At 36.4% G+C, this 11,094-nt stretch overlaps 1 protein-coding gene across 1 annotated transcript; it reads left to right on the top strand.

Moving 5' to 3' along the window:
- Positions 1-2,371, top strand: LOC111609567 (nuclear factor 7, ovary-like). The gene is made up of 2 exons (XM_023338708.1): positions 1-162; positions 234-2,371. Exon 2 carries the CDS (start codon positions 251-253, stop codon positions 1,634-1,636), a length of 1,386 nt encoding a protein of 461 aa, XP_023194476.1. The 5' UTR covers positions 1-162; positions 234-250; the 3' UTR covers positions 1,637-2,371.
- The last annotated feature ends 8,723 nt before the right edge of the window (positions 2,372-11,094 follow it).

The following is an 11,094-nucleotide window of genomic DNA, read 5'->3' as shown; positions in this document are numbered from 1 at the left end:
AAACTCACTGACTAAACACCCTGAGGAGGAACTCTGACTCCTGCCTTCGTCTCCGACTGAAATCAAACTAACACTGAACAAGGAGAACAGAGAGAGAACTGAGCAACTAGACACTGAAACACAGACTGCTGCAGGAGGAAAAACAAGACAATCAAAGTGAAAGTAAGTTCAGAAAGTTTCTACAGGAGAGAAACTGACTTCCTGGTTTGACTTTCTGTCTGCTGTGGTTTCTGCTTCACTCTGAGACAAAATGGCTTCCAGATCAGACGATGATCTCTGCTGTCCGGTCTGTCTGGAAATATTTAAGGATCCGGTTCTTCTGTCATGTAGCCACAGCTTCTGTAAGGAGTGTCTGCAGAAATATTGGAGAGAGAAACCAGGAAGAGAGTGTCCAGTTTGTAAAAGGAGATCTTCAAGAGAACTTCCACCTTTTAATCTGGCTCTGAAGAATCTGTGTGAGTCTTTCTTACAGCAGAGAGAGCAGAGAGCTTCAGAGGATCTCTGCTCTCTGCACTCTGAGAAACTCAAACTCTTCTGTCTGGACCATCAGCAGCCAGTTTGTCTCGTCTGCAGTCATTCAGATTTACACAAAAACCATAAATTCAAACCCATCGATGAAGCTGCTCAGCAACACAAGAAGAAACTTCAGGAAACTCTGGAGCCTTTAAAGAAGAAGCTGGAGCTCAGGAAGAAAGTTCAGGAGGAGTTTGATCAGACAGCAGAACACCTGAAGGTCCAGGCCCGACACACAGAGAGGCAGATTATGGAGCAGTTTAAGCAGCTTCATCAGTTTCTAGCAGAGGAAGAGGAGGCCAGGCTGGCTGCACTGAGGGAGGAAGAGGAGCAGAAGAGAGGGATGATGAAGGAGAAGATGGAGGCTCTGAGCAGAGAGATAGCAGCTCTTTCAGACACAGTCAGAGCCACAGAGGAGGAGCTGAGAGCTGAAGACGTCTCATTCCTGCACAACTACAAGGCTGCAGTGGAAAGAGTCCAGCGCTGCCCCCTGCTGGAGGATCCACAGCTGCCCTCAGGAGCTCTGATAGACCAGGCCAAACATCTGGGCAACCTGGCCTTCAACATCTGGAGCAACATGGAGAACATGGTGACCTACACTCCTCTGGTTCTGGACCCAAACACGGCTGGTTCAGGACTCCATCTGTCTGAAGATCTGACCAGCTTTAGAATAGGAGAGGAACAGCAGCTTCCTGATAATCCAGAGAGATTTGATTTATTGTATTCTGTTCTGAGTTCTGATGGTTTTAACTCAGGGAACCACAGCTGGGATGTTGATGTTGGAGGCAGTGAAGCCTGGAGCCTTGGTGTGTTAGAAGAGTCTGTTCAGAGGAAGGGAGACATAAAGTCTGGATTGTTGGTTATTGGGTTCTCTTCAGGTAAATACTCAGCACGTTCTCTACCAGCTCCTTCCACTCGTCTCTCAGTCCAGAAGAAACTCCAGAGGATCAGAGTGAATCTGGACTGGGACAGAGGAAAACTGTCCTTCTCTGATCTGGATACTAACACACACATACACACCTTCACACACACCTTCACTCACAAGATGTTTCCATACTTCGCCACTAAAAAAACATTAAAGATCGTACCGATGAAGATCTCAGTGATCAAGCAGCAGCTCTGATGATCTCAGCATGAAGATCACAAAGTCCAAATAAAAACTTATTGATCAGATTGAAACTGTGAGTTTTAAAGAGGAAACTGGAGATGATCTGATCATCTGGAGATTCTTCATCTCTGACTTTCCAACTATTGTTTCCATTCTAGCAGAAATTAATGTCAATATGTTGAATTGAATGCTGTCTATTTGTAGCTGCTTAGTGATAAAACTGAACTACTGAATGAATCTGAAATGACCTTTTCAGTTACTTCTAAGTTTTTATTTGTGTTGCTTTGACTATTTCCCTGATCAATGCTGTGTTTAAACTTTCTATCATCACTTTTATTATTCAGTAAATACCAGAAAATACTGTGATAATAATCTAAGTCCATGTTGTCCATCGTTAATAACAGGAGATTTTAATCTGGTCTAGAGACTTTCTGTTCAGTTCAGTTCCAAACACTTTGGTTCATCAGACCTTCATAATTAAGAGATTATCATCCAGTTTGTTACTATAAAGATTTCAGAACAATGATAAACTCTACATGATGTTTGTGAAGCAGCAAAAACTGAATATTGTTGCAGGAGGGCAGCGTTAATCTTTCATTTCTGATTCTTTAGTCTGAGTTTAGTTTTGGTTTTGAAACAAAACAGAGGAAGAAGTTTTGGACTTTTCATCTCTGTATAATTTGTTTTCCATTTTTAGGGAGATGATGTATGAAATAAGTGCAGAACTGTAATAAATGTTATTTCCATTCATTTCTTCTCTGAGGTTTTATTTTGGTTTCCATTTCCAGAACTTACTGTCATTTTTAGAGTCTCAGTTTGGATCCACAGTTTGAAAGTCAGAATGTGATGGAATCAATCAAATCAGCATCAAATCATTTCTGATTCATTCACTGTTGTGTCAAATAGTAGAACCTCCTCCAAACTCCAGTTTGTTTCTTCTGATGGTTTTAGTTTCATTTGAAGGCATTTGGTTCAGCCAGCAGGGGGCGCCGAGGCAAGCCCTTCGTGTATCTTTCATGGTTCTGGGATCTTTTAAACATATCAGGCTTTTAAATCCTTTTCACATGTGAATCCTTCACTTATGGTCTAGTTAAAGTATAACTGCAATGCTTTGGTCTGATTCCTGGTTATTGTAGCTCCACAGACCCTCATCTTCCTGTTCTGAGGCCTTTTAGAGCAACTTGTTTGTAAATTCTTTGTTTTGTTGCAAAGTTGTATTAAATGTCCAGTAATGTTTCCTCTGATTGTGGCAGGTTAATTTCTATCTATTTTAATAATAATGGCCTTGTGGTCTGTAAGGATAGAAGGTTCTATCTCTGAGTTCATCACTTTATCTACAATATCCAAAGAAATCAGCCAAAAGTCAAAGTGAGACTGTTGAGATCTGTCCCTGTTCCTCCATGTTAAACATTGGAATCAAAATGTTTATTTCTCCATATATTGATCAGGTCCGTTCTATTACAGGAAGGTTCTAGACTGGATGCTGATCCGTTTCCTGGTGGCCGTCTGTCTGCTCTCTCGTCCATCAGGGTTAAAATGAATGAATGAAACTTTATTTCCAACATGATAGTAGTATAAAATCATGCACTAGAACAAGGAATGCAAAAGACATATTTTTGTACCACAGTAATCTTAACATGCTGGAAAAGGAGCAGGAAGAAGAAAGAAACTGATGACCTCTGACCCCATAAACTCAGACAATATTTTCAGATGGACCCTCATTAATAAATCCAATCAAAACTAAAAATAAACTGGTTCATTAATTTTCCATTTGATCTGGGTTTACATATGTCTAAATATATACATCCATACCCACACACTCATATGCGTTAGCCTCAGTTTACGGAAACACATTAGTGCCAACTCTCACCCATATTTCTATATCTTGTGAAAATGACCTCCTTATATTTCCTTTTAAATTGTATTAAATTCTGACTTTGTTTTAACTCCTCATTTAACTTGTTCCTTAATTTTACCCCATGAATTGAAACTCAAAAACTCTTTCTTGTTGTTGTTAAACTACGAATCCTTAAGTTTGAGTTGAAGTTTTATCTCCTTCTCTTTCATAAAACTTGCTCTCTATGAGCTCAGGCTGCAGTTTATTAGACGCCTTAAGCAGAATTTGACCAATTTTAAATTCCACCAGATCTTCAATTTAAGAGTTTTAGATTTTAATAATAACAGGTTTGTGTTCTCATAATAACCAACATTATGGATGATTCTAATGTTTCTGTAGGAAACTCAGTGGATGTAAAGACCTTTAATTAATTCCCCACACCTCTGAACAATATGTTAAATATGTTAAATCAGAGAGTTATATAGAATATGAAGTGATTTATTATCCAGAATATGTCCAGCATTAGCCAGGATTGATTTGCTGCTACTTAGTTTATTGTGTAAATGTTTAATATGAGGTTTCCAACTGATTTTGTTCATCACTCTGAGAAACTTATTAACATAAACCCTTTCTAGAGTTACACCCTCTGTCTGAACTTGAGTATTTTTCTAACAGTTTCCAAAAACCCTGATTTTATTGATAATTTATTGTCAAACCGTTTCTTTAATTTACTGATTTCTGAGGCGACGATGGAAAGAAGTTGTTGTAAGTTTTCACCAGAGACCAGAATATTTGTGTCGTCAGCAAATAACACAAATTTTAACACATGAAGCTCTTTGCTTATGTCGTTTATATCCAAATGAAACCAAACTGGTCCCAGTTCTGACCCTTGAGGTTCCCCACATACAATCTGCAGACAATCAGATTCAATATCTCCCATTTTCACAAATTGTTTTCTGCTCTTTAAATAATTCCTCATCCAGTTCTAAACTAACGGTCTAATATTGTAATTAATATATCATGATTTATTGAGTCAGAAGTTTTCTATAGATCTATGAAAACCCCTACAGCTAATTTCTTACTATCTGTTGCTTTAGTCATTTCTTCTGTTCAGTCAGTTACGGCTGGTGATGTTGACCGATTTGCTCTGAATCCATATTGACTGCTGAGTAGTGAATGTTTGTCTATGAATTTTCTCTTCTGAAAAAGTTTTTCTAGGATTTCAGAGACCTGAGGGAGAAGAGAGACAGGCCTGTGATTATTGATTATTGACAGTTTTATTCATTGGTTTGATCTTTTTTCATTGTGTTGGGAAATTGTCCCGTTTGGAACGATAAATTATAAATGTAAGTTAAAGTTTAGAGATTCCCTCAATCACCTTTTAATGGTTTTCATGTCCAGATCATCAGTCAGTGGAGGCTTTACTTTTACATTTATTCACAATATCAATGATTTCTTTCTCTTAATGGGTTCAGATACATTGAACTTTTATTTTTCTCAACATAATTTAGATGAGTTGCTGTTTTTATGGCAGGTATTTTTCCTCCTATAATCACAAAATAACTATTGAATTTATTTACTCTTCATATTGGTAATATTCTGGTCATTATGTAAAAATACTGAGGATAATTGTTAAAGTTAGAAGTTTTCCTGATAAAACCATTTAAAATGTTCCATGTTGCCTTAGTATTATTTTTATTACTATCCAATAATTTATAATAATATTCCTTTTTACATATCTTACGGAGCCCCTAAGGGGACATGGAGAGAAAAAAAAAAGGAAAGAAATCCCGACTTATTATCTCGAGATCCCGACTTATTATCTCGAGATCCCGACTTATTATCCCGACTTATTATCTCGAGATCCCGACTTATTATCTCGAGATCCCGCGACATTTCTGAAAAATCGCGAGTTACTTTTTTTGGGGGGAAAGGCATGTTTTTATGCGGTAAACGTGGGGGAGTGTGTCTACATTGATTATGGAGGACGACTTATATCATTTTCTGCGGTCCAGAGATGTCCCAGAGGAGGATATCATGCACATGCAATTTAGCGTACATCCATCGGTAACCGTGAAGCTGTCCAGAGGACTGTAGCTGGTTATTAATGAATTCTACCAAAACTGCCAAGTCGGAAAAGGACTTGCGCCGAATGAGTCCCCGCGCTCTGAAAACTCTCTTCAGATGTCTCTCACTAATACTAAATCCATGTCTGCTGTCAAGCGCTGATTTAATGTGTTTATACTCAAGCCCAAGCTCGAAATAAAAATCTATATATCTACCCCCACAGTGATGGAGGACACCCACATGGGTGGGTGTCCTCCATCACTGTGATTAGGTCGTTATGTACTGATGTCGGGATCTCGAGATAATAAGTCGGGATCTCGAGATAATAAGTCGGGATTTCTTTCCTTTTTTTTTTCCTCTCCATGTCCCCTTAGGGGCTCCGTAATATCTTTATAATATTAGTGAATATATTTTTATATTTCTTATATTTATTTTCTGATTCAGAAGTTTTTATAAACTCCATAAAAAAAATTGTTTTTCTTTTTACATGCATTTTGTTTCCACTGCTCATTTTTTGCTTTTCATCTTATTTTCCTTAATTTAACAGTTTTTATCATATAGTAATTTAAATATTGTTAAAAATCCTTCATATGCTGAATTCACATCATTTATTCTATAAATTAATCTCCAATCATTTGCCATCAAATCAGTTTTAGTGCCTTCAGTGAATCTTCTGACCAAACCGTCTGTATTGATCTGATGTTTCCATCAGTTTTTACAGTCAGACTGTGAACACTGGTAAATGATCAGTTATGTCATTTATTAATATTCCACTAGTTAAACTATTTTCAGGAACATTTGTATAAATATTACCAGTTAATGTTGCACAGTGCGATGTAATGCCACTGGGCCTGGTGGTTTTAGGGTTCAGGCTTAGACTGTACATGCTGTTAAATTCTTCTGTCATTCTGTTTATTCGGATCTAGAAGATCAATGTTGAAATTCACACAGATAAATGCAACTTTTTGATGAACTTTTATAAATGTTTCTTCCATCCAGTTATTGAATATTTCTATATTTGATCAGGTGATCTATAAATGTAACTCATAAAGACATTCTTCTTTTTTCCAGGAGTATTTCTAGAGTCACACATTCAGAGACGTTTTCCATGACAGTTGACTTTGTTTCTATCATCCTATAATTAATGTTCTTGTCCACTAAAAGAGCTTCACCACCTCCATTTTTGTTTTCTCTGTTTTTACAAACCATTTCATAACCATCCATTTCAATATTTTCACTATTGAGCCTCGTTTCTGATCATTTATTGATATTAAAGGTCTGAGTTGTTGGAGGGACAGTTTGATGTTGTAGAAATTTGCATACAAGCTTCTGCTGTTAAAGTGGATTATTGAAAGTTTCTGTTCAGTTTTAATGCTGCTGTTGAACTGGTCATCAGTGTAATAGTGACAACTGTAGTCGATACCAGTAAAAACATTATCAGGATCAATATCATTTCCAATATCTTGCTGATGAGAGTCGTTGTAGTGAAATGCAGTCAGTTCCACATCCTCATGATCACCGATCCGTAGCAAGTTTTTCCATCAGCTGAAAATCTCCTCCCATATAATTTTATCAGAAGGAAAAGAGGATAATAATGAATTGGTTTTGATTTCTGTCAATGAAAATAAGGTGGAATTTTGTTTTTGGTTGTTGAAGCCATAAATATTCATTAATATAAATTGTGTCTGATCAATATCAACATCTAGAATAATTCATCTACCATCGGCGTCTGTAAGCTGCTTCCTCTGAATTCCCCCTGTAGAACAGCGCCCCCTGCTGACCTGTTGTTACCAAAAGACAAACATCTGCTTCCCCCATTGGCTCTTCCAGAATCTGATTCTGTAGCATAAAAATCTGCTCCCTTGTTTTGGTAAAACCAACATATCTTTCCTCTTTACTTTATTTCTAATAATCTCAGCATTAATAGAACAGAAACGGACATTAGCTCTCGCAGAGCTCACAGTAAAACAATGTAATGTGCTGAACTGAACTGTATGAAAGTGTTCAAGTTTTCACCACCGTAAGGAAACTTTACAAATGAAACTGATTAACTTATAACAGTAGATCTGTATTATTAAAACTCTAGCTTTATGATTTCTTTCCCATTAATGTTGCTCTGTTGCCAACATAATCGGCCTTTTCTCGGCCTTAAAGCAAAAGACATGTAACACCTTTTATTTACATTCACTGTACAATAGAGTTAAACACATTAACAGTAAAGATCAGACTGCAGTTTGTTATTTCATTACTTTGACTGGATCATGATAAACTGCCTTGTTACGCCTTGGAAATCAAAACTAGCAAAACTGCTACACTGCTTTCATAGACTTAAGCTTTTTTGTCAATGTAGCAAATATCTAATTCATATTTAACTCTTTAACTTTTACGTTAATTAGAAGAGTTTGAAACTGGAGGGAGGGGCTGAGCAAGTGGCCGGAGCCGAGAACAGATAGAAAAAAACTAAATTTATTTCTGACCGTCTTCAACGTAGAAACTTTAAAACCACTAAATAAAATCTGAATATTTTCTATATAAGCCCTGGTGCTTTAAGTGTTACATTTAAGTTATGATACTGACCAGATATTAATTTCTATCCACTTGTTGGTTCTCAGCCATCCAGGATATGGCAAAACTAAAAAAAGGTTTAAAAATAAAGCAACTTAACTAGTTATAATTGAAATAACTTGTATTGGGAGAAATGACAATAAATCAGTTTTTGAGGAATTGTAGTAAGAGCAGTTACTCATTAAAACTATTTTATTTAGAACCTTAAATGTTTGTAAAGGTGTAGCAGAGATAAGATCAGTGACACTGAACAAAACTCGTAAAACTAAACTTCAAATTCAACATTTGAATTTAATTGTACTTTTCAGCAGGCTGCTCACTGAGAAAAACATGTTTGATGTGCATTACTAGTCATCTTTGGTCCTGCAGCTTGAATGTGATTTAAAAACTTTCTAAACCACATTTTACGTTACATTTCAGTGTAACTTTGCCGACCCCCCAAAATTGCTGCATCTTTTTTCCAGGAGTGAGCACTGATCCTTCAGAGCCGTATTCTGATGCTTTAAATCCTCTTTATGGCAGAACTCCAGAGATTTTTCAGCCCTTCAGTCTGAAGCGGATTATATTCGACAGCTTCATCAGTTTGATCAGCTCTTGTCGTTTATCTTTCTAGTTGCAGCCGAGATGATCGTGTCTCCATTGGGTCTTAACATCCCTCAACCTCCGTTCCCTGTTGTCTGAGACATTCACTGAGCACATTGTCTGTTGAGGCTTTGTCCCTGATGTATTTATGGATCTTAGTTGTTTCGTCCTGGACTGTGGTTCTCACACTCACTAGTCCTCTGCCTCCTTCCTTGCGGCTCGTGTACAGTCTCAGGGTGCTGGATTTGGGATGGAACCCTCCCTGCATTGTTAGTAGTTTTCTAGTCTTAATATCCGTGGCTTTTATCTCCTCCTTTGGCCAGCTAATTATTCCAGCAGGGTATCTGATTACTGGCAGGGCATAGCTGTTTATCGCACGGATTTTGTTCTTGCCATAGAGCTGGCTTCTCAGGACTTGCCTTATTCGTTGGAGGTATTTAGCTGTGGCTAAATATATATATATATATATATATATATATATATATATATATATATATATATATACAGTACAGACCAAAAGTTTGGACACACCTTTTAATTCAATGACTTTCGTTTATTTTTATGACTATTGACATTGTAGATTCACACTGAAGGCATCAAAACTATGAATAGCACATGTGGAAATATGCACTAAACAATAAAGTGTAAAACAACTGAAAATAGCCCTTATATTCTAGTTTCTTCAAAGTAGCAACCTTTTGCTGTGATTACTGCTTTGCACACACTCTGCATTTTCTTGATGAGCTTCAAGAGGTCGTCACCTGAAATGGTTTTCACTTCATAGGTCAACCTGCCCTGTCAGGTTAATAAGTGGGATTTATTACCTTATAAATAGTCATGAAAATAAAGAAAACCCATTGAATTAGAAAGGTGTGTCCAAACTTTTGGTCTGTACTGTATATATATATAAATATATCTATCTATCTATCTATCTATCTATCTATCTATCTATCTATCTATCTATCTATCTATCTATCTATCTATCTATCTATCTATCTATCTATCTATCTATCTATCTATCTATCTATCTATCTATCTATCTTTATGTATATATATATAGATATGTATATCTATATATATATATATATATATATATATATATATATATATATATATATATAAATCTAGAGAGAGATATAGATATAAAGATATAGATATATCTATACTAATATAGACATATATATATCACAACTAATAGGATTATTTGTTTATATCTTAAACAAATAATAAATGAATAGAAAGTATCACATATGTAGATAGATCGATAAATAGATCTATAGATAAATCTATCGATTGATCTATCTATAGATCTATATATATAGATAGATTGATCTATCTATAGATCTATATAAATATATATATATATTTATATATATATAGATGGATAGATATAGATTGATATATATAGATACGTAGATATAGATATATCTTTTGATTGATAGATGGATAGATATATCTATTTATATATAGTAATGGTAATATTAATAATAATAATAATAATTATTATTATTATTAACATCCATCCGTTATAAATCACACTAAATCTTTTTGGACTGTGGGAGGAAGCCGGAGCGCCCGGAGAGAACCCAAATATGGACAATGGAGAACCAGAAAACCCCATGCAGACAGAACCAGGCTGGGATTCAAACCCAGGACTTTTGGGTCCTGGGTTTGGACCCAAAACCCAGGACCCAAGGCAGCAGGCAGCAGTGTTACCCACTGAGCCACTGAGCAGCCCTGATGTTTTATTTACACCAAAGGAGAATTTAGAAACTAATTAACCAAACAGTGATGACTTTAGATTGTGGCAGGAAGCCGGAGCGCCCGGAGAGAAACCTGCAAACAGGATGTTAACTTTTGATAGTTTATTCACAAAATTCAATGTTTCTTCCTCCTCTAAAAAAACAGCTTTGTTGTTTTGGAGGTTAGTGGCAGGAGAAACCATTAGGTGGGATTTTCTGTGGAGTGTGGCGTTTCTCTTCATGTGTTTGCTTCTCATTATGAATCCTGCTTTTGTACACGTTTTCTTGAGAACAGGTTCAGAAAGCTTTAAAAACTGAGAACCATTTCTGAACCTGTTGGGAAATTTTACAGAGGTTGTCCTCTGCAGAGGACTTTATGGCAGCTGGAGTCTCAGGATGATCTTTGCGCTGATCCTAGAAAACTTCACAATCTCTATCAGATTTTCTTTTAGGCAATCGGAAACATCCGTTCCCAAATTAATTTTTTCGTCATCTTCTGAGGTTGAATATATATATATATATATATATATTAATATATATATAGCTCCACAGCTATACTGTTCTGCATAGGCCTGAACCCCCTCAGCCAAATTATCAACAAGACTGGCTACGGATACCGACTCAAAAATGGGGCCAACATCAGCCACCTTCTCTACATGGATGACATCAAGCTGTATGCC

This window comes from Xiphophorus maculatus, chromosome 8 (genome assembly GCF_002775205.1).
Source record: "Xiphophorus maculatus strain JP 163 A chromosome 8, X_maculatus-5.0-male, whole genome shotgun sequence".
Classification (NCBI taxonomy): Eukaryota; Metazoa; Chordata; class Actinopteri; order Cyprinodontiformes; family Poeciliidae; genus Xiphophorus; species Xiphophorus maculatus.
This window is presented reverse-complemented; position numbering and strand designations above follow the sequence as displayed.